At 34.8% G+C, this 24,573-nt stretch overlaps 1 protein-coding gene across 9 annotated transcripts in view; it reads left to right on the top strand.

Moving 5' to 3' along the window:
• The window catches only part of LOC118189586 (uncharacterized), a 180,175-nt gene that overhangs the window by 46,184 nt on the left and 109,418 nt on the right, over positions 1-24,573 (top strand). For 4 of the 9 annotated variants that reach the window (XM_085819887.1, XM_085819877.1, XM_035360214.2 and 1 more), the window contains exon 1: positions 24,311-24,506. The exons of 1 other annotated variant lie outside the window; for it this stretch is intronic. In XM_085819887.1, coding sequence (XP_085676013.1) covers positions 24,455-24,506 — 52 coding nt within the window. In that variant the 5' untranslated portion in view covers positions 24,311-24,454. Of the gene's footprint in view, positions 1-24,303; positions 24,507-24,573 lie in introns of those variants that run through there. 4 more of the 9 variants (XM_035360212.2, XM_035360211.2, XM_035360209.2 and 1 more) reach the window with 2 other exon arrangements.

Below are 24,573 nucleotides of genomic sequence, written 5' to 3'. Positions count from 1 at the left end.
AAACAACAAAAATCAGCGTTATGCTTACAAAATTTTCACAGGACTAGTTTCGATGGTTTTACCGAACCACCATCCTCAGCTGCAAAACCGCAAATGAACAAGATAGGAAATAATGATTAGATAAGATAAGAAAGCCTGGACAAGAATAAGCAAGTGGCGCCATCTGTTGGTGAAACCAGAACTAAAACATAATTTCTTTAAAGGCCGAAGGCAAATTTGGATTGGAATTAGGATCGTTAACTAGAACAGAAAGATTTTTATGAATGTAAAATGCCTCTAGAAAATCCAGTTCTCCAATGGAAGATGTTTTTTGAATAATTTTGGCAGCAGAAAAATTGAAAGTGTGATTTTCCGACCAACAATGTTGAGCAACAGAAGACTTCTGTGTTTCTTTTTTTCTAACATATGCCTCATGTTCCTTGACGCGAAATTTCAAGGCTCTCTTAGTTTGGCCAATGTAAATTAAACCACACTGGCAAGGAATTCTATAAATATCCCAGGAATTCATATCCGGAATGGGGTCCTTGAGTATGGAGCTCGGTATTTTATTGATGGGAGAATAAACAACCCGAAAGTTAAATTTCTGGAAAATTTCAAGTAGTTCAAAAAATCTTCCCATTGTAAACATCAAACCAATAGTTAATATTTATAATGTTAGTCTTTCAGAAGAACAATAGAAAATTCTAAAATATAATTTTAACTTCTCACAAACCTGTAAACCCTCGATTCCAAAAATTTTGGCTCCTATCGAAAAAGCTTTCAAGTTCAGTAAAGTTTCAGATTCACAGGAAAGAAATGATTAGGCATCTTATAGCTCATAATGTGAAATTCAATAATAAACCTTTGAAACCAAATCTAACTGCGAGAGAAAGAGCTACAATGCGGGAAATTCATTCTAACCCGGATATTATCATTTCTAAGGCCGACAAAGGTGGCCAGATATTCGTCATGGATAAGAAAACTTACATAGATGGTGTCACTAAACTCTTAAACGAAGGACCATATAATCCGATCCCTAAAGATCCTTCACCTTCTAACTTGTAAAAAATAAAAACTGCGATCAAATCTTCGCAAATCATTTCAAGCAACTTAAAACATTCGCTTATCCCATCTGTTGCGAATTGTACCAGATTATATGCTCTTCCCAAAATTCATAAAAGTGGTATTCCTTTCCGCCTTATTGTATCAAATTTAGGTACTGCCTCGTATCCATTAGCTAAATATTTAGTTTCTAGATTTTCAACTCTATTAGACAATAACATTTACACCAAAAAAAAAAAAAAATCAATAGAGTTTGTAAAAAAAGGTTAAAAACATTTCTCCTAGTAATTTACTCATGGTTTCTTTTGATGTAAAATCATTATTCACCAATGTCCCAGTGGAGGGTGCATTAAGATGTCTAAAAACCAGACTTCGCGAATTTCATTTCTCTTGCATCGAAATTGATGAGCTAATTTCTCTCACTCAACTCTGTTTGAAACAAACACATTTTGTTTTCCAAAATAAATATTACAAGCAAACTGAGGGATTAGCCATGGGAAGCCCCCTCAGTCCCATCCTGGCTGATCTACATGCACTATTATGAATCAAAATTGTTTGAAACTTTAAACTTCCCGGTATGGTTCCGTTACGTAGACGATACTTTTACCCTGTTTGAAGGTAATAAAGATGATTTAAATAAAGTTCTTTCAACAATGAATTCTATTGATCCTGCTATTCAATTCACTTTTGAACTTGAGACTTGCAATTCTCTTCCGTTTTTCGACATTCTGGTCACACGTAACACATCCAACTTCAGTACTACTGTTTACCGTAAACCTTCATCGGTTTGCCTTCCACCACACTTTAAATCATGTCATCCGACTAAACAAAAGTTAGCTTCATTTTATTCCTATGTTTTCCGTGCTCTTCAAGTTTGCTCGTCCAAACTAGCCCTTGATGAAGAACTAAATTATTTAAAAGCAATAGCTATTGACAGGGGCTTTTCACCCAACATTATTAATCAAGCAGTTAAAAAATTCTCATCTCAACACACTAAAAAGCACACTCTTGTTTTAGGAGATTATAAAAATTCTGTTGTCATTCCGTTCTTTCCATCAATTAGCTATAAAGTTGCACATATTTTGCAGAAATTAAACTTTCGGGTTGTTTATTCTCCCATCAATAAAATTCCGAGCTCCATACTCAAGGACCCCATTCCGGATATGAATTCCTCGGGTATTTATAGAATTCCTTGCCAGTGTGGTTTAATTTACATTGGCCAAACTAAGAGAGCCTTGAAATTTCGCGTCAAGGAACATGAGGCATATGTTAGAAAAAAAGAAACACAGAAGTCTTCTGTTGCTGAACATTGTTGGTCCGAAAATCACACTTTCAATTTTTCTGCTGCCAAAATTATTGAAAAAACATTTTCCATTGGAGAACTGGATTTTCTAGAGGCATTTCACATTCATAAAAATCTTTCTGTTCTAGTTAACGATCCTAATTCCAATCCAAATTTGCCTTCGGCTTTTAAAGAAATTATGTTTTAGTTCTGGTTTCACCAACAGATGGCGCCACTTGCTTATTCTTGTCCAGGCTTTCTTATCTTATCTAATCATTATTTCCCATCTTGTTCATTTGCGGTTTTGCAGCTGAGGATGGTGGTTTGGTAAAACCATCGAAACTAGTCCTGTGAAAATTTTGTAAATATAACGCTGATTTTTGTTGTTTGACTTCTGAATAAGTGTGTTTGTTGCTATGCAAATTGTATTTCTGGTCTTTGAGCTGAGGAGCAGTGCAAACGCAAATTAGTTAGAGTTCCAACGACGCAAATGTTCTTTTGAGATGCACTTTCAAATCAAGAGGTTTGCCGTCTCCTTGGGACGCCCTTCCTCAGCCGACGTGACGTTTGAAAAGCGAATAAAGAAATTCGGTCAAGATTATGAATGTGAGATTTCTTGAATTTTACTGAAGGTACAAGCTCAAGTCAACCTTATAGTCAGTCCACTAGCCATTAACGACGGATCATACAAACTGTAAGAAAGGAGGGGGGAAGGTAAATAATTTTTAATACTTGTATGTTGTCTCTCAATATCAGTTTAAAAATTCTCTTAAAATATACACACACTGTCCAAAGAATTAGAAACCTTAGATTTTCATTTGAATTCATGCTAGGGATGAAGTATGCAAATTGTTTTTATGCAGTGGGTAATATCTGGTTTGAATGCTGGTTGAATGCTTTTCACGATGATTGAAGTAAAATGGGGAAAACGACAGATCTTTAAAGGGCTTATTGTTGGTGCCCGTTTGGCAGGAACCTCGATTTTGAAGGCAGCAAATCTCACTGCTTTCTCAAAAGCAGTCAGATCAGAGATTAGAGATTCAAAAGTTGGACAGAACCCACAGTCTTTCTCTAGAAGACGTAACTGCGGTTCGAGCACAGTTTTGCAAGAGAGTGATCGGCGTCGTCTCCGACGAATTGTACGGCAGAATAGGGAATCTACTGTTCTTCAAGTGACACAGATCGTCAACCAAGGCTCTTCTCAACAGATTTCAATTCGAACCATGCGCAGAGAATTACACAGGATAGGAATGCATAGTCGGGTGCCTGTGAGGAAACCACTCATTTCTGCCCGACATGTAAGAATTCGTTTGCAGTTGTTATGTCGCGAATTTAAATTATTAATATGTGTTTTAAGTTATCATTATTCTAGTTTATTTTTATTTGTATTCATGTGTATTTTAATCTGGAAAAAAAAGTATTCTTAAGCTCTTAAGGTTTTATTTAACTCGTTATTCTTGAGTAGGAATTGTAACAAAGGCGAGAGACGGTTGCAAGGAAACACATCTGGTTTATGGCCTTTTTACTAACAGTGGAGGCAGTAGGGTGTTGTGTTGTCGCCTTTTACTAATGGTGTGTGAAACGGAAATCGTCTTGCCTTCGCTTTGTTAAAGTTGCAGTTTTGCTTACTGTTCAAGACAGTGGGGTTGAACTAAGCTTAGGTAATTGGATTCTCGTAAAGCTTAGTTCCACTTGTTAGTTGGGGGTCCATTTTTGTTTCTCACGTTGTGTGTACAGATGTTTTTCGGACTGCATTGTCAGATTTTCTGGTGTTTGATTCGTCATGGGTGTGTCATTTTCTCAGTTTAGATAACGTAAAATTCCGGCATTGGTGTGATTTTAATTTTATGATTTTTGAAACCCTATGAACTCACAGAGGCGGAGAAACCGAGATTTCCTGGGTGCTTGCACCAGGCTCTAGAGTTCATTATTCTGATTTTGATTTTCAAGCTAAGGGAAAAAGTGGAGGCTTGACCCTTGCGGGTCTTACTGTCGCGAGAGCCGGCTATTGCGTTGGATTTGGAATCTGATTTGAGTCGTGCGATGTGAAGTTAAGCTAAAAAAAAAAGATCGGGAAGTTTGCCCTGTTGCGGCCTTGCCTTGCAGCGAGCGGCGTGTACCAGCGGGCTGCGGCTATGGATTCCCGGCTTTGATCAGATGAGAAATTACATTAAAAAAAGGCGCTAGAGCTCATCGCAAAAATTACAGCATCGTCGTTTCTCCATTATAATTTTCGGAGAATTGTAAATAGGTATTCTCAGGGTGATGCAGATACCAGTGAGTTTCTTGTTTGTCCTGCCTAGTGCCTTTCCAGTTTGGGTCCTTTCAAGGCGTTTTTCCTGGTTTATTGAAGCGTTCCTAATAAAGACGGTTCCGGATTTAAAAGAAGCATCCCGATACCTGTGTCTTCCTTGGGTCTAGATTTTGTTGAAGCGTTAGTGTTCCTGATTAAGAGTGTTCCTGATTAAAAGAAAGGCTGCCTGATACCAGTATTTTCCTGGGGTTTTTGACTTGATTGAAGTGTTCCTGAATGCAGTGTGTATCATTGACCTGCATCCGGAAAGCAGCACGATTTGGGTTTTGTGGCTTACCGTATGTCTCAGACCAGAAATTATTGCGAATGATTAAACTTTGCAATACGATATTGCCATTACATTAATTTGTAAAACACTCGTTTTTGTGTCTCAAATATTTTCATCTGTATTTTCACATGAACAAAGAATTAAAACTCAAAGAAGAATCGAAATTTATTATGTTGAAATTATATTCTAATTGAATGGAATTTATGGATAGTTGTTTAAAATTTTTTACAAAATTTAACATTATTTTAGGGATGTTCCATGTTGTTATTTCGCAATAGCTCGATATCATATGAAGTTTAAACTACGGCTGTTATAAGTGATAATTGAAATAAAAGATTATTAAATCTTTTTTACAGCGCATCTGACTGCGACAGCCAACTGCGAGTGTGATTCCAGTGCACAGATTACTTTGCCTGTGATTCCAGTGCACGGATTACTTTGCCGTGTCTTTTACACCCCAGTTTACACTGACGGTTCTAATTCGGCTTTTGTTTGCAGAAATGCAATAAATAGATGTCGCCTACACGACTCCTGATCCATCGTCACGGCTGAAGCGATGAGATATAAGTTTTATCTTCACGTCATGAGTATGAAATTAATTTCTGTTGGTTGCCCAGCCATGTGGGTCTTCAAGGAAATGAGCTGGTGGATATGGCAACTAAAACAGCAGAAGACTCATCACATGAAATCATTTCTATTAAATTCCATTAAATTAATAATTTCCATTAAATATATCATTAGACAAATAACACGTACATAATCACAGCAGTTCTGGGATACACAAACTCACAACAACCTAAATAAGGTGCAACCGGGAATAAAAAACTGAAAATCAACCAAAACCCGGAAGACGTTTTCCGGTTTCTGGTTATATTAAGTCGTTACGGTTCTGCTTTGTATCTAGAACTTGTATCGATTTCCTGCTAATTCTACTAGACTTGAAGCGAGTTATTGCATAGTCACACAAAGCACAGAGTCCAAAAAATTTCAAATAACTTTTTTTATTTAAGTCTTATGAACTGAAAGCATTGCTTATGTGACGCTCGAACTTCCGCGACTTGGTGGGTATTTCAATTAACATTACCGAAATTTGAATTCAAGTGTAGGTAACGTAATCTTAAACTAAAACGAAGAATAATCTGTTTAAGCTGGCTCAGTTATTTAACGGCGGCTATTTTAAACGTCGGCTAGTAAGACGCTAAAGCCGGAGTGCAACTTAGGTAAAGCTGGCGAGAGTAAGTAACAGCAAGACGCGGCTGCCAGAGGCTCTTAATATTCAAAACCCTCAGCTTAAATGCACAAAGCAATTCATTTGGGTTCCGGGAAAGAATACGAAAAGAAGTTGTAGTAATAAATAAATAATAATAATTGGTTAATTAACATAAAATGCCTTATCGAGGAATTCTAAGCTTTGCTTATATTTTATGGGTTATCTTCTGCTGAAACTGTTGTAATCATGCTTTTATTTTTCATGGATTTATGATCCTATGATCCTATCCTGTTTTTTTTTTTTTTTTTGTTTTGTTTTGTTTTGTTTTGTTTTGTTAGGGCGTAGCCCGGTCCACCTTGCAAAACAAAGTTTGCCCTGTGACCCTATACGGGCTACGCCAGTACAAAACTCACCACACAACTATACAAATACACGAATCACACAATGCCAATGGCTTCTTTATTGTTGTTAATAATCTTCATAATCTTATGCGCTATTCCTCTTGCCGTAAGTAAACCATTTTTCATAAAATCTATGTTCGCTCCATCAATGCATCTGGTTAACTTACATTCTGTAATAAAGTGGACATTTGTCTCCTACTTTTGTACATACTTTACATAAATCATTATCTTGAACATGGAATCTTTACAGATAAAAGGGAAATATCCCATGACCTGTAATTAACTGATTCATGTCAATGTCATTGTTAATATTCATATTTTCTTTAGAAACAAAAATCTTCATGAACATATAATTTTTAGCATTTTCCCATATATTATTATCTGTATATGATCTCAGATTTTAAATTATTGAAGATTTTATTTTAATATTTTAATGATTCATGCTCTCCATTTTACCCAATAACCATGTGGCTGACCCATTAATTAAGCATTTGGTGCCAGAAATACAACCAGTCAGTTAGTCAATAAATCAGTCATTGTCCAACTATTTTTTTCTCAATCCGAGGCAAAACTATGTGATTATACCTTGTGTGAAATTTTAATAGTGAACTTACCATAAATCGGTAAAGCGGTAACCATAGTGAAATTACCACATAGTCAGTAACCTCTGCACATCAACATTTGTATCCGAATAAAAGTATACACGAAACGTAGTAACTTCTGCGCATCATGATTTATGTATGGGAATAAGAAGCAGACATGATTTGTAAGATGATACAAAATACTCTTCACTTAACGGATTAAAAGACCATGAATTCGATTCAAAAAGTATGCAGTGTATTTGGTTTTACATTGCAAAGAAGAAAGAATGTTACTAAGGTTTCATCCTCCCCATAAACGCTATGGCCGAGGTATCTTCTTAAAACGTATTTTTGTGCATGGATTAACTTCTGCCACTTGCACACTGAAGCGTCTAATGATTCAGTTACGTACAGCTGGAAAACATAAAAAAAAATTGAAGGTCTTAACCAATTCCCGCTGTAACTTAGTGTCTCTTTGTGTATTGCGATTGTTCTTTCACTCTAGTTCTTTACGTTCAAAGACAGGAGCTTACTCAAAATTAAATTAGAGTTTAAGAGTGTATAGCGTATAATTTTAAGTTAAAGAGTATTAATTATGTTAATTTAATATCAGAAACGAATTATTAATTATCGAATAAAAATTATACGTATTTTGACTAATAATGTAATCGTTAGTATATATCAGCCATGGCCAAACTGTAGCTTTCCGCCATTTTTCAACTTATTCCTTTGGCTCTTTAATGCAACTCGTTTTCAGCAAACTAGTTTTACTTTTTAAATAGAATTTGAAACAGAAATTATGCAATGAGACATTTCTTTATTAATCAGTAATTTGATTTCTTATTGCATTATATGTATGATAATTCAACAGATTTCAAAATGGCCGTCATAAGCAAATCCTGAGAGTCATAAACATAAATAGCAACTAATTCCGTTTTTGCTTCTTACTTTTTTACTTACCTGTGCTATATTTAGAGAAGGTAGCGGCCAGCGGGTCAGAGTAAAAGACAAATACGAAGTAAAAAAATAATGCGATTTTTTAATTTTTTCTCTGGTCCTTTTTATTTTAAATTTCAGCCAATTTCTGTTCACGGAGTTTTGTACAGTTCTCTTCCTTTCCAACAGCCGCTATCCTGTGTCTCGGAAGATTTGATATGTCTTTTAAGGTACTGCTTACGTTAATCGTCGGATAGCTTGGATAACTGTGGATGAAAACTTATTTAATAGGGAAAGACGCTGTCCACGCAGGGGTGCTTTCAGTTTGAGGAAGAATTTGATTCTGTTATAGAGTTGATGGAGGTTGAGGTAAAACTTCCCATTCCTAATTGTTAGCAGATCTCTCGCAGCTTTTTCAACTATTCATGTGTTTTAGCGTTCAGAATTAATCCCCATTCTAAACAGATCAGGTCGTCTTTGTGCATTTTTCAGTACAAGCCTTCCATATGTAAAAGTGGTTAGTGACTCTTGACTGCCGCATCTAAGGGCCTGGGTTCGAGTCACGGAGAAGGTATAGATGTAACTGATCTGATCTGATCTGATAGCTGCTAAGAGAGCTCCCGACCAAAGGAATTAACCAAGCAGGATAATGCTCTCAGCGGTTGTCATCCACCACAACCAACGCAGACCTGGCAGACAAAGCATAGATGTAACCCTCCATATGAGGCAACGATGGCCTATTTATTGGGTGCCTGAATAATAAAGAGATCACAGCTTTTGGCCTTGGTAGTGGCCAAGAGCCCGCCATTGGAACAAAAAAAAACATTTTTTTTTTTTTCCGCATAAGTTTCCCAGCTGCTCGCTGTGATATGGTGCAGCCAACATCTTGTCTAAATGGAGCTTCATCTTTCGTAATGATTTCTTGATAATCAAAAGCTGAGGCAGTCGTTTACTTTACTTGCGATTGTGTATGTAAAAATTTTGGAATCGCGGGATAAATCCAATGACGCACTGGAATGGCAGCGATTTAAATTCTAATTCTCACTCAAATCAACGTTTCGATAACAGCAATTATTTCAAACAGAAATCTTTTACCGTCAAATCTTCGTTTCCATAAGATTGCATGAAGTAAAAATGTACTTTTTTGCTCAAAAATTTTTTCTGGAAAACATCCGTCAAATGTACGGTATACTGATGCTGGTGAGATAACTGTAGCTTGTAACATTTCTTTGCATATATGTTGCTTGCCAATCTTCTTCATTACTGTCAATTGACTGGACAGGTGTCATGCTTCCTGATTTGTTGCTTTTAGTCTTCCTAGCCTTCGCTCTTCCTGTGCATATTCACGAAATTGAGTACTTCTTGCCTGTACTTAAGTTAACGACACTAATTCCAATCCATCTTTGCCTTCAGCCTTTAAGGAAATTATGTTTTAGTTCTCGTTTCATCAACAGATGGCGCGAGGAGCTTAACTCCTGTCCAGTCTTTCTTATCTTATCTAATCACTATATCTTATCTCGTGCATTTCCCCTTTTGTAGCTGAGCATGATAGTTCGGTAAAACTATCGAAACTATGTGGAAATTTGAAAATATAACGCTGTGAATTTGTTGTTGTTTGACTTCTAAATTAACGTATAGTGTTTTTGCGGCGTGGTGCACTTTAAATATATGCGGAGCCGGAAGTCTTCCCATGTGGTTTGGTGGTAGGGAAGAAAGGTGAAAAACCCTTGCACAATATCTCGGCGAAGTAAATCTTAAACACTTATTTCCTCGAAACAATTCCAGAAAGGATTAAGCATGATTTAATTGGCAATAATAAATGAAGGCGTTATCTTTGTTGTCGCGAAGCTAAGTATCTCTAGATTGGCAACAAATCCACTAGTCTGCTGTTTCAAATGTAAACAATCAATGGCCGCCATAAAAAGGCTTAGCGACACTTAAACAACTTTAAAATTCTTGATAATTTTAAAAATATTACACACAGATTTACTAAAGGCATAAAAACCTTAATCGGAAGATAAAAACAACACAATTCAATCATTTTTAAAGCAAAAAATGTACAATTTACAAACATATAAGAGTAAAGAAACTGAGATCACTGAGCCGGGTTACAGAGTGGATATATATATAATTATATTTATATACCTTTGGTGCGGCCGATTGCAACCAAAATACGAGTTACACATCTACATGTTATAGCAGTCCTATATACAAAATTTCAACGTTCTGAGGCTACTCATTTTTGAGTTATGCGAGATACGTACATACGTTCGTACAGACGCTACGAAAAATTCTCTTCAGAATTAATTTTAAAGCAATATTATAATTTTTTTTTTGGAGGAAACGAGTTTTTTATTCGGTTGTTACGTACAGATATCACGCAAAAACATCGTTAAATTGCATTCGATAGCGGTCAAAATGGATATTTTCGTTGAAATATGCTTCCTGAAACTTTTCGCGATTACAATACTTCCTTTTTACTTCGTACAAGGAAGTAAAAAGGGTATTCACTATTTTTACCTCCCGCCAACCTATATGTGCATGCATAGATAAGGGAGGTAATGCGTTTGGTTCAAAATTTGGTAGTGAGTTTTCAGTGAATAAGCGCGAAATAAGAGTCCCAACGGCACGTTTTTACTATTTTTACAATGATAATTGTGTGTCTATATGTGTTTGACGATCTCTTCATTCACAATAACTCGTATATGAAACTTCTAAAAATTTATGTTTTCCGTATCTAAGCTTTCTGCATACATATGAAGAACTGATTAGATTTAGGGTAAAGTTGGACAATTGGAAATAATACTTTACTTGAAAGACAGTATTAGTATTTATTAGACAAACGGAAATATACTATATGAAGCCTATAGCAGTTTTTAATGCAAAACTACATTAAAGTACAGTGGTACCTCGCGATACGATCTTAATCCGTTCCTGGACCGGGATCGTATCGTAAAAAAATCGTATAATGAACAATGTAGTCTTATGTAATTTAATTAATTCGTGCAACGCCCCATATATAAACACCAAAATCGTCTATACGTAATAATAATTAGTCACAAAATAGTATATTAAGTACCACATACACACAATAAACATTTATACCACATTTATAAATTAAAATAACCTTATAAATAAATAAAAAATAAGAAGAAAAATTAATTTCACTTACCGTAAAGTACTGTACAGTCAGCGAGGGATAGTTTTTATTACGACACTGATAAATTGCGCACAGCGTTTATAAAACTTAGACACAGTAATGAAAACTTAAAATTAAATTAAATTTCTTTTAAAATTAAATTTCTTATGTAAAATTACAGACACAGTAATGAAAACTTAAAATCAATTTTTTTTTATAATTTTTATCTTTTGTAATTTTTTTTTTTGGCTTTTCTTTTTTTTTAACTAACTGATCTTAAATTTGAGGTGATACATCATCGTCTTCACTTTCCTTTCTAGTTTTCTTACTAGAAACACTCGCTTCTTCACTTTCTGGGGCACTTCTCTTCGAAAAATATCTATCTAAAGAAGCCTGTTTCTGACGACTCCTCAAAATGTTTCGAAAATGACTCATACAAATGTCATTCACATTGTCCATTGCACGAGCTGTACGCATTTTTTCTGTGTGCTTTTTTTCAATAAAACTGTCTAAGTTTTCAAACCAACCGATGGCTTCCCGTATTTCCGTAGATGTCAGTGCCACCTCCACCTCCTCCTCAACACTCGAATGATGTTCCTCTTGAAGATCGCTGATTTGCATCGCCTCCAATGCCTTCAAGTCGTCAGTGTTGAGCTCCTCCTTGTGCTCGTCGAGTAGGTTGTCAATGTCAGCCTCATCGACAACAAGCCCCAAAGACTTTGACAGAGAAATAATCTCATCCAATGGAGCAGGATCATCCACAGCTTCTTCTTCAGTAGGGATTTCGAAACCCTCAAAGTCTCGTTCTGCAACCACAGCTGCCTAGAGTTTCCTCCATGCTGAGTTCAAGGTGCGCCTTGAGACCTCACCCCATGCCTTTTCTATGATTTTTAAGCAATGGACAATGTCGTAGTGACTATTCCAAAACTCACGGGGTGTGAGTTGCGTGCTCTCTGTCACTTCGAAGCATCGTTTGAAAAGGTGCTTCGTGTAAAGCTTCTTAAAATTAGCAATGACTTGCTGGTCCATAGGCTGGAGGATGGAAGTGGTGTTCGGTGGCAGATAGAGCACTTTGATGAAGTCGAAGTCGGGATGTATCTGTTCTTCAAGGCCAGGAGGATGAGCAGGGGCATTGTTGAGCACAAGGAGACATTTTAGAGGAAGACCATTCTCCTCTAAATATTTTTTCCCTGCAGGTCCGAAGCAGCAATTAACCCACTCAACAAATAAAAGCCTCGTGACCCAGGCTTTGGCGTTGGACCTCCAAAAGACGGCGAGCTTATCCTTCGACACATTATGTGAAAGCACGAGGATTTTCTGAGTGGTATACCAGTAGGGGTTTTATTTTTAAATCCCCACTGGCATTCGCACATAGGGCAAGAATAAGCCTATCCTTCATGGGTTTGTGTCCAGGAAGTTTCTTTTCTTCTTCTGTGATGTATGAATGTACGACGGGGCATTTTCTTCCAGAAAAGCCCCGTTTCATCACAGTTGAAGACTTGTTGAGGGATGTAGCCTTCATCGAGGATTAACTTTTTGAAGGCCTCGATAAATTCTTGCGCTGCTTTTTCATCAGCGCTGGCAGCTTCCCCATGCCTGACCACGTTATGTATCCCCGATCTCTTCTTGAATCGTTCAAACCACCCATGAGATGCTTTGAACGTTGGGGCCTCTTGTGTTGATGTCCCTTCGCCTCCTTCGTCTCTCTGGGCTTTTGCGAGGTCTTCAAAGATCGCAGTGGCTTTATGGCATATAGCAGCTTGTGTTATCGTATCACCAGCAATTTCCTTCTCTTTTATCCAAATAAGAAGAAGAGTCTCCATCTCGTCATTAAGGGCAGTTCTATTGTATGAGAAGGTGGTAACGCCCTTTGCAGATTTGCTGGCTTTAATGGCTTCTTTATTCTTTATAATGGTACTAATCGTCGATTGGTTTCGTCCATATGCATTAGCAGTAGCCATGATGCGCTGGCCACTTTCGTATTTTTTTATAATTTCCAACTTCACTTCCATGGTTATCGATGACTTTCTTTTCCCCTTATCACCACCAGCACTAGAAGCACATTTAGGACCCGTGGCGAATAAAGTTTATCGCAAAATAATATTACGATCACACAATCACAAGAATATCGTATGAACTGTACGAACGCCACGCGGTCTCGAGAAGGAGAGAACGATATCACATCGACGCTTTGTGTGGACTCGGTATCCTATGATGCCGTGATGCCGACCAATAGGAGAACAGGATTTATAGAGAAAGGAAGATGACGTCACGTCGACCAATACCAGAACAGCTTGAATAGTGACGTATTGAGGCTTGCTTAGTGACGCGTGAGGTTTGCCCGTAGCGCGCCAACTTCAAAACAATTTCAAGCGACAAGAGATATTGGGATCGCATCGCGAAAAACGTATCGTTTCGCGAGCACGAATATTTGCGATATTCCACTTCGTATCTTGAACACATCGTATCGCGAACCCATCGTATCGCGAGGTACTACTGTATAATCCAAAACTTTTCAGTTTGAGTACCCATATTTAAGGCTTGTATAATATTCGGAACAAATTAGATTTTGTCTAAAATTGAAAAATCGGATATGATGCTTAACTTGAAGCTCTGAATAGACTTCCGTAAAAAATATATTACGAGGTAATCTAAAACTTCTCACATTTGATATATAAAATAAGTTTTTGATTGAGAACAAACATATAACATATGTTAGCATTAAATGTGTTGTGAAATGCAATGAGTTTTGGTTGTGTAGGAATTAAATTTATTGTCCTCAATCCTCATCACTTTTGTATTGAATGTCTTTTCAAATAAAAGGATGCTGTCACCAGATGTATTATTTTTAAAGAAATAGCAGATAAAAAAATCTGAAAGTTTTCAGATTTTACATTACTCCCAAAATGGCGTTTTTTAACGTTTTGTGTGTTACCTTTATTTATTAAATATCATGTTCTTCGCACTTACCATAAAATTCAATTCAACAGCCATATCTCAAAATAATTCTGAAATGAGCAAATCTTGATGAGAACTTCCGATTCACAGTCTGACGCGCTGGAGATAAAATTTTTTTTTTTTTTTTTTTTTTTTTTTCCCGTACAATGTTGCCATTGCTCCCTTTGAAATCCTTGAGTTTATTAATTAAAAATTCGTTAAAGTGTTACAAAATATGAAATCGATAATAAAACAAATTCTAAATTCCAAACTAGGTCTTCCAGATGCCCATATTGGGTGGAGCATTACGTGATTCAAAATTTGATGGCTCTAGGTACCGTTGTTTTATCACAATGCGAGAAGCATACATACATTTATGCAGATTGTTCATTATTTAATTTCTTTAAATATAACACAGGGCGATAATATTTGGTGGCAACAATTTGAAAAGTGAAACAACGCTTGTAGTGAATCAACGCAAAATGCCAAAGCGAAATTAATAGCTCTTCTGGCGGTAATAATTCTGACTTTAGGCGTTAATAATTAATTAAATAATATAGCGAATGTAAGAAGAAATGTACGACAGCACTTAACAGTCTATCTCTAATCATAAAGATACGCTGTTTTTAAAATTGTGCAAGTCATTGATTTGTGAATCCGAAACTATTTAATCGGAGGATATGTTACGATCAATGCGATCAGTATTTTCAAATGAAAACATGATAACGGATTTGTACATGAGCACTTTAGTTACCACTTAAAATTGTCTGTTGTATAGTGAGAATAGAATAATAAAAAAGTGTTTGTAGATAACATTGAGCCATAAAATTTATAAACAAATTTGATTTTATATACCAAAGAACCAAACAGAAGTGATAGTTTGTTTATGGTTCGTTGGGAGGTGAGGTAATGACTGACTGGTCATGTCATATTTATGTGAATATATTATTATATCAAAAAATAAAAAGCTGATTAGTATTTCAGGAAGCAGAAAGATAACATTCAGAAGCCCTAAAATCGGTTATAATCTTAAAAATTATATGTTTCTCATTCTGTATGAATAAAATACGTTTTGATGAAGGCTGTCTTTGATTATTTCATAATCCAACAAGGGTAGAGCCTGTTTCGAAACTTAACTCGTACCCAGTTCTTTGTCCTTCTGGGAATGCCTGGCGTCATTTCCTTAAATATTTTACTAAAACACTCTAACAGCTGGGAATCTGATTTCCCCCCGTGGAAATAGTTGTTATGTTTGAGGGGTCGAAGGTTAGCGATAAGGCTCGAATAAACATCATCCAGAACGCAGATGCTTCTTCCCCTATTGCCTGCAAAAATTAAAGGAAGTGAGAAAGTCGGGAATTCCTCCGTCGAAGATGTCTGTCTAATTTTAGATTTTTCCCTCCCTCGAAACGACTTCTACATTACGAACGTATATTAAGAGCTTCAAGGGCTCTCAGTCAGCCATTTTTTTTCTTCCCCCGAATTCTGGAGCGTGAGACATAAACGTTTATTTAAAGCATCGTTTAACTTTTGAGCTATTTTCTTGTAAAAGTTGAGTCTTTGTTAGAGGTTGTTGCTATGTCTACTAAATCATCTTGCCAAAATGTGTGTTTTATTTAGAAATGGTCGTTTTCTTGATTATGAATGAGCTCAAAAGTTGTTACTCGCTTTCCATCGTTTGAGAAATTCTAAGTGATTGATAATGCTATTGCTTTCTTGAAGGTGAAATATTATTAAATGAATGTAATGTTGTGCTTGTGGCTTGCTGAAAGCCATGCCTTATAAAAAGTAACATGTACAGGTTTCTAGATTTGCTTGTGAGGTAAATTCGAAACATTTAACCGTCATTTATGAGAAAAACTTTTCATTTAGTATTTGGTTGAGTATTGTTTCTCTCCTCCCTCGTTTCATAGTTTATTATTGCAAAGCTACTTATCAGTGTTTAGTAAGATCATCGAAGTATGAATGTTAAGTAAAAAATGCCTAATTAGTTTGATGATTCTCGAAGTCAGAACAATATAATTATAAACTGATAAGGACCTGAGTTAATTATCGGCTGGAACCCAATCATTGCGTCATCTGTGCTAGGAGTAAGGAACAAAACTGTTTGAAAATGCAGTTGACAAATTCCATATTTTGAAAAATTTCGCGAAGGCTTATTATTGTTTCAAAATCAAGAGGTTGATAAATTTATCAAACTTGAAATGATATGAAGCGGGGAGGGATAAATATTATGATTGTGTAATTCTCATCTTTTTGCCTCTGAGTTACTTTGTGATTCCTAATGCCAAGGAAAATTTCAAGCCCAATTAATTATAAGTTTAAATATAACAGTATTCCAAAACAGCTGAAAGCCAAACGAGGTTAAAATTGTTTAATATATTGATATGCAAATGCTGTACGGAATTAAAACAGTGTAACATATTTGAGGTTTTAATCATATTGATTTATATCTCTAACTACAAAAATTGAAAATGTCAAGAATGCAAAGACCCAATGGAAAGTTATATAAAATTGACTAGTTCTTCTTTTGCTATGAGATAACATTATTTTGGAAAGATTTTGATCACAGAATAAGTATTTATTTTCTAGATATTGGTTTACGCTGATTTCAGGCATTGGCTTGGATGTCTGCACCCTTTATTTAATTGATGCCAGTTGATAGTGTACATGCTTCCCAAGAATCTTTTAGTTGAATGAGGTTTCAGTTTAATATATAAAAAGTTATATTGTAAGTTTTAATTGTGAAAAATATTTGAAAAATATTTTTGTTTCTCTTTGCGAACATGTTTTTATACCTTAATTCCGCTTTTTATACACATCTGGATTTGGGTTAGCTATAATCATAAATAAAAACTGTTATTCTTAAAAACGGAAGCAGAGCCCTACATAGCTTTAGCCTATTATGTAGCTTTATAGATAACTTTGTCATAAAGGAAATTTATCGGAAATTCTACGAAAGGTTCCGCGTGCAAAGTATTATAAGGTATTTCTCCCGCCTTCACGGAATGCCTTCGTGGTGTGGTGGTCTGTACACTGGGCGCGTATTCCAGAGGTCCGCGGTTCGATTACGGGCGAAGGCGTTGCTAATTTTTCATCTTGCCTGCTTCCAAAAATACCTAATGTCTCTACACTGGCGCCCGCACTAAAAGGATAGTGGATCATGATTCTTGACATCCTGGATTTGGCGATTGGGCCCTCTAAAAACCCCAGTTGCCCTTTAAAAGGGGAGTATACCAGATATTTCTCCCGATTTCATGGCATGCCTTTGTGGTGTGGTGGTCTGCACGCTGGGCGCGTATTATAGAGGTCCGCGGTTCGATACCCGGCGAAGGCGTTGCTAATTTTTTATCTTGCCTGCTTTCAAATATACCTAGTGTCTCTACAGTATGAGTAAAACACATATTGTAGAGCCATTAGGTCTTTTTTAAATCAAGAAACGTGAAAATGTGCACTACCGTCGCCTAGGCTCTAACCCTGGACCACTCGAGTATGCTACCAATTACGTCATGAAGGCATGCGGAAATGAGGAAGAGAATTCCTATATACTTCTTCTTTTAAGTGCCGGGGAATAAGGGGACCCCAGTCGCCAAATCCTGAGGGTGACGAATTATCCGCCACCTTTAGTTCGGGCGCCACTGTAGAGTCATTAAGTTATTTTGAAGCAGAAGACATGAAAAATGAGCAATGCCCTCGCCGAGACTCAAGCCTAGACCTCTCAAATACGCGCCGAGTATGCTACCATTACACCGCAAAAGAAGGAAAGAAAACCTTGTATACCTTTTAAAGCGGCAATGGTGAAAGAGGCGCATGGGGCAAATATGTTGGAGAACCACTGCTTTTAGCGGGTTTGAAACTAATATTTTATTACCTATAGTTTCGCGCGGAAAGAAAAAAAAATGAAGTTGATTTATTAAGAGAAGTTCAAAAGAAATTATCTTGTTAACTTTTATTGGCGCTTTAGTTCTTAAACATGATTAATAAACATTCTAAATTCACAGAAAAGGTTCAGCAAGCTCACAGAGAAATGAGTTGTCCAGCTTTATCATGCGATAGATAACGGTCTCACATTCTCTATGATCCTAAACTTGAGGATAGTAATAGTAAAGGGGAAACACCTAAGATCGATGAATGATGATGATCAGTTTTAACAAGGCAAAACAACAGAATGCAATACAAAAAGTATTTAAATTTTTTGAAGAATGATGGAAATCTGAACATCATTTTGGATGTTCAGAATGATGGATGAATTGTTTAACTACGTCTATTATGTGGTATTTACTTAATGCACGTAAAATGAAAACAATGAATTTATTTTCAGTTAAGAAATATCAATGGAATGATGTGTATGATTGATCCAAGACTGAATGAATTAAAAATTGTCGTTAATTTTTTGGAGGTATAAATGTAATAATGTTTATTAGTTTTATGCTACTGCCACCTATTGAATGAACTCAATCGGCTTGATTACTTAGTATTAGCCACATTTGTGTCCCCTAAAAGCTCTGACATAGAATATGCGTCAGGGACGAACACGAGCTTCGTTCACATTTTGAATCTTACACATGCTGTGCAAGCTTTAGCCTTCAGAACTTGGAGTTCAATATATTACGGAATTAAAGAACAGAGTGAGTAGAGAAAAACAAGGCGATTTTTAAGACGAAAAAAACGTCTACAGAGTTTATCCAACAAATATTAAGTATTTAACATAATTAAAATGTACGGTGCATTTGAATAGAAAGCTCAAAATCAGTTGGCTTATGCTACAGGAAATACTGATAATATAATTTGGGTAATTTCATACCAACTGATATTAATAAAACAGGAAGTTAACATAGATTATGTTACAACCTGAAGTCGATTCTGAACTATTGGATTTATAATGGAAATGAAATGGCAAAACTTTCCCTGAGATCGGATATATGAAACGAATTCATTATCCATTCTGCAGATTTTGGTGAATCCGGCTTCCACATAATTAATGCTATTGAAAACAGCCTGATACTGAGTACATTTATGGTACAGTTGAATGAAAGCTGCTTTCTTCAATTTCATTATGGATACAAACGGTGACTGAAAGAAACCTATAACAATAATGTATTTCAGATGGAGAAAATGCGAGCACAAGGTCCAAAAGCGTCTAAGATCAAATACGTGATTTATTTTATCTCAGATTATATGCACAAATTTTAATATAAAATTGGGAATAATGTGTTTTACTGGAAGGTTGGAATGTTTCGGAAGGAAAAGAGTAATTATTCATTTTTGAAAAATCATTTTGTGTTTCAAAAATTTGATTGATAACATGTAATTGAGACTAAAACGTAGTTTTTTTTTTTTTTTTTTTTTTTTTTTTTTTTTTTTTTTGTCCAAAGGGGCTTTTACCCTGAGGGACTATTCTTTTCGTTTTGCGATTTTGCGTCGAATCACTCTGAATGTCTGTTTCACTTTTCAAACTGTTGCAACTAATATTATTGCCCTGTATTATATTTGAAGAAATTAACTAATGAAGAATTATAAATTAACTAATGTATAAATGTATGAATGTTTCTCGCATTGTGATAAAATAATGGTACCTAGAACCCTCCAATTTTGAATAACGTAATCCTACTGCGAATATGGGCATCTGGGAGCCGAAGTTTGAAATTTGAATTTGTTTTATTACCAATTTCATATTTTATAAAAATTTAATGAATTTTTGATTAACAAACTCAAGGATTTTAAAGAGAGCAATGGCAACGTTGAACAAAAAAAAAAATATTTTTATTTCCAGCCCGTGAGACTGTGTATCGGAAATTCTAAAGATGTGCTCAATTTAAAGTTATTTTGCGATATTGCTCTTGAACTGATTAAAGTAATTAAAGTGATGAACGTGATATTTAATAAATAAGGTAACACACAAAATATTAAAAAATCACCCCTTTGGACATAATTTAAAATCTGAAAAATTTTTTTAAATGAGCTTTTTGTGTAAAACGTATAAAATAGTTAATTAATCAAATTAAATAAGACTAATTTATCAAATAGTGTAAGAGAATCAAGTAAATTTTTACAAAATTCTTCTAGAATTTTAAATCGCGAATAATAATAGCCTGGAGACCTAAGTAAAGGTATCTAGTACTCGAATTGCATTGTTAAAAGTGTAAGCCATTCTCTTTATAAATTTGGTGCAAATTTCCTGTTTTTTTTCCCGCTATTTTCCCTAAATGTATTTACGGTACATCGATCCAAATTCAGTTCTGTGGGAAGGTTTTTTAAAATGCAAACAATCTAACACTTATTGTTGATCATCCTTGGTAAAACTACTTTGGAAGGATTGAGAGTGCATCAAATAAATTATTAAATACTAATGAATAAGTAGTTATTGTGTATTATCATGAATAGCGTTCCATACTTTTATTATTCTTATTATAAAATTTTAGATAAATTTTATAAAGAGAATTTTTAGTCCATTAAACTATATGATAAATTATTTTTTCTTTTCAGTTCATGAATTTTTTTATCCGTTTTAAATAAAAACTTGTTTATTTTTTTTATTTTTTAAGTTTGAATTTTCAAATTGCAGCGAAGTAATTTTTGCGTATAGTCAAGAGCGCCCAATACTTTTATTATTTTTATAAAATATAGATAAATTTTATAAAGAGTATTTTTTTAATCTCTTGTTTCCAGTAATGTATGATAAATGATTTTTCTCTTTTTAGTTCATTTATTGTTTTATCAGTTTTAAATAAAAACTTGTTTTAAATTTTTAGCCTAAAGGAGGGTTAGATAAGAAGGGCTATTAATTTCGGCATTTTGCGTTGGTTCACTATAAAAGTCTAAATCACTTTTAAAATTGCTGCCACCAACTATTAGAGCCCTGCATTATATTTAAAGAAATTAAGTAATGAATAATCAGCATGAATGTATATATGTTTCTTCTATTGTGATAAAACAACGGTTCCTAGAGCCATCCAATTTTGAATAATGTACGTCTCCACCCGAATATGGGCATTTGGAAGCATGCATATAGTGTCATAAACGTATGTAGAACGAGTAAAAGTAATATTTACATCAAAAGATGAAATTCTTAAATGTTTATGTTTTTTGAATGCAAACTTCTCTTTTGTACAACGTGGCAGATATAACACTGGACGGATGTTAATGTTATTGAAAATGTTATTTTTTGCGATAAAGAGAAAACTCACGATTGTCCTTCAAAATGTGCAGAATACGTTTTAGTAACACCATTGCCAGCGTACATGTTGATTCTGTTCTAATGTTAAATTAGAAACTAGTGTGACCTTGCATGAAACCTTGTATGAAAATCATTTCATTATTTGCCCTTTATTATTTCTCTGCGAGTTTATACAGTTTTCGAAGTATTATACCTCATATCATTAAAAGGTTTTTGAGATCATTTATCTCTCATTTTCACATGGAAAAAATATCGAAAACCGAGTATGTTTCGAAAGTTACATTAATGATCGCAAACTATCTTTTGAAGAGATATTTCCTTATATTTTTAATGATATCTTTGAAACTTCAGCAGCAGGGTTCATATAGAAAAGACGTAATTACTTTAGTTATTGATTCCCAGAGTATCATTAGAAAAGAATATTTTTGTTTTGATTTTCAGCTGCAAGATTCCTTTAGATGAGATGTACAAGAAAGCACTGAGAATAACACACTAAATGGAATTCTCTGTATCAAACCTGAAACGATCTGTAATATGTTTGAAAGCAATTGATTTGAGGTATTCGCTGCTGTCTCAGTACTGATCCTCACTAATGATTAAGGATTGATTACAAGTATTCAAATGACACCATTTTGGATACACTGGTCTTTAGGTCTAATACTTCACGGTAAATTTAGTATGTAAAATATTTATATATTTTAGGTAATACATTTTTTTAAATTCTTTTCTGTACCTTCCCTTTTTTTTAGTTTTCACCAGAATACAAATTATTTTCAGTCTGAATAGTGAGCGAATTCGTAGTTTAGGAAGAATTCTGTGGTAACTTAGCACTTGCAAGAGCATTTAGCCTGTGAAAGATAGCCTTCCACTTAACCCACCCACACGTAGATCGGTAAGTAAAATTAGATATAGTGTAGAATTAGAATTCCCGTTGCAGGACGAGAGCCAGTAGATGAAATATTTTGAGTTCTGCTGCTTTAAATACTTGGCATTCCTGAAATTTTGCAAGTTTTTAGTTAAGTTTAATCTCTCGTATGTGTTATTGAAGTTGATTGCTTGATTGCTAAATTGGAAATTTTCAGCGACCAAGGGACAGTTAAATGAGGTACAGTGACATAGCTTAATAGGTTTAACCTTAATATATATCTACTACTATAATTTAATAAATGAAAATATCCAAGAATATTGTACATCTAAGAATCAAGTGATACTTTTAGCAAAATTCTCGAATTTTTTTTTTTTTTTTTTTTTTTTTTGTTAAGTGTAAAATTTTGTTATGTGTTATTTATCAGTCACCAGGTTTTTTAATTAATAGTTATTAATTGATATTTGTATTCATAATTAGAGAGTCTTACATTATCAATATATCTTCACTGGTTTTGTTTTAGGTGTAATACGCATAGAAAATGCTCCACGAAGACACCTTTTTTTGAAGCAGTTAGCCTCGAGTGCTTTGCCGTAATGAAATAAACTATAACACTTAAAACATCTATTTGAACTTATATTCTTATGTTTTGATGATGAAAGATTACAGATAATTTGTGTTTTAAATATAATATTTGTATAGAAAACTGAAAGGAAAAAACTTTTGTCAAATTTGAACAAATTCATTCATTTCATTCTTTCGTGAGTGTTCCTTCGAAAAAGGTTTGGTTCACTTTTAAGAAATATGTATGTTCGGTTGCAAAGATGGTACATTTTTATCTCATAAAATTGGCAGTTCCGTAATTTTTCCAAGAGCAGAAGATTTTAAAGTTCTTTATTTCACCAATAAAAATTCGTAATGAGCAGTAACATGTTAAATAATCTAGGGCTGAGAGAATGTTGATTTAAATGATAATTGAAAATCAACAGTACTGATAATAGTTAAATGTGAGAGATCGTAATTCTAGATTGCTGCATGCGTTGTATGAATGTTTGTTTATTAAACTCAGTAATCCGTTGTTTAGGGGTAATTGAAAAAAAAACCTTATTACCCTTATTACGGAATAATGACAGTTGATATGTTTTTCTAGTAATGCTTAAATGGTTAAAGATGCGGGTGGTATTTGAATAACTCGGGCATTAATTATTCTAATTGATGTTATGTATAAAGTTGTAAATTATGTGTAAGTGTGTGTGCGCACACATGAGTTATGTGAGGTGATTGAAATTTTAAAAATATTTATTAGATTAACATTTAAACGACTGAAACTGATGACAACAACAAACTGAAACAATAGACACTGATGCGATTTATTACTGAAGCTGACACGTTTTTAAAATTACTTAAATGGCTGAAGGTGACTACCGTTTTTAGAAAACTAACACGTAGAAACATTGAATAAGAAGAAGCATTGCAGATTTATTTTAAGATATTGAAGGTTATTTTATCTAACGTGTTAAAAAAAAACTGAAAAAAATATGTGTTTAAAATGAATTCTTTCCATTTTTTATGGAACAAAATAACTATTGGGTATTGAAAGAAAAAAAAGCTGTCCGAAATGAATTCGCTGACATTAATTCGGATGAGCGGAGATTTTCCGTACCAAAAATTTTTATTTCTTTCGCCAGCCTTGTTGTTCGTCTTTTCCAAACACATAAATAAATAGTGAGCTCAATTCTAAATATATAGATGAATGATAGTATTTAATATTCCGTGTGTTGTATATAATGCCTGCTTGTTGTACGTGTCCATGTTCTAGCTGTATTGCATCACTCTTGGTATACACAGCTGGAGTTAGCTGTGCCGTAAGGAAAACAACAATACAGCAAGCACGTGTTATCTGGGCGATGGCTACTTCCGGAGGAAAAGGGCAAGTGTAAGTCCCCCTTTCGATGATGCTGTTTTCTGTCTGCGAAGAAGTTCGCGTCTCGTAAAGAGGTCGAGAACACTGACGTTGCAATCTAGAGGCGGAGTGAACGTAAATATCAAGCAAATCAGGGTTCGCAGTTGTGGAAAGAAGAAGGCTGTTTTTTTAAATTGTTGTTTTGCTTCACGTCTTGCTGTTCCTTGTCTCTGGCAAGGGAAGACGCATTTGGATCAGAGTTTTTGAGGAGTAAAGGACATGTGACGTGACGTGCTCTCTCGGCAAGTGTTTGTTGTTATTGTTTTAAACTGCAAAAAGATACAAAAGATTGAACCAGTTCTTAAGCCTGTTTGGATGTGTATCGATTATTGGCTAGAAAATGGGTTGTGTTTCTTCCGTGTTTCAGTACGGATCGTACATAGTCGATGAAAGTAAGATTTTTGAAAGCATGTATTATTTAAGTGCTGAAGGATAGTTTGAGCATATGCAGTTTATGTA

This window comes from Stegodyphus dumicola, chromosome 1, assembly GCF_044657685.1.
Source record: "Stegodyphus dumicola isolate Sdum_Otavi_A_Nest chromosome 1, ASM4465768v1".
Classification (NCBI taxonomy): Eukaryota; Metazoa; Arthropoda; class Arachnida; order Araneae; family Eresidae; genus Stegodyphus; species Stegodyphus dumicola.
This window is presented reverse-complemented; position numbering and strand designations above follow the sequence as displayed.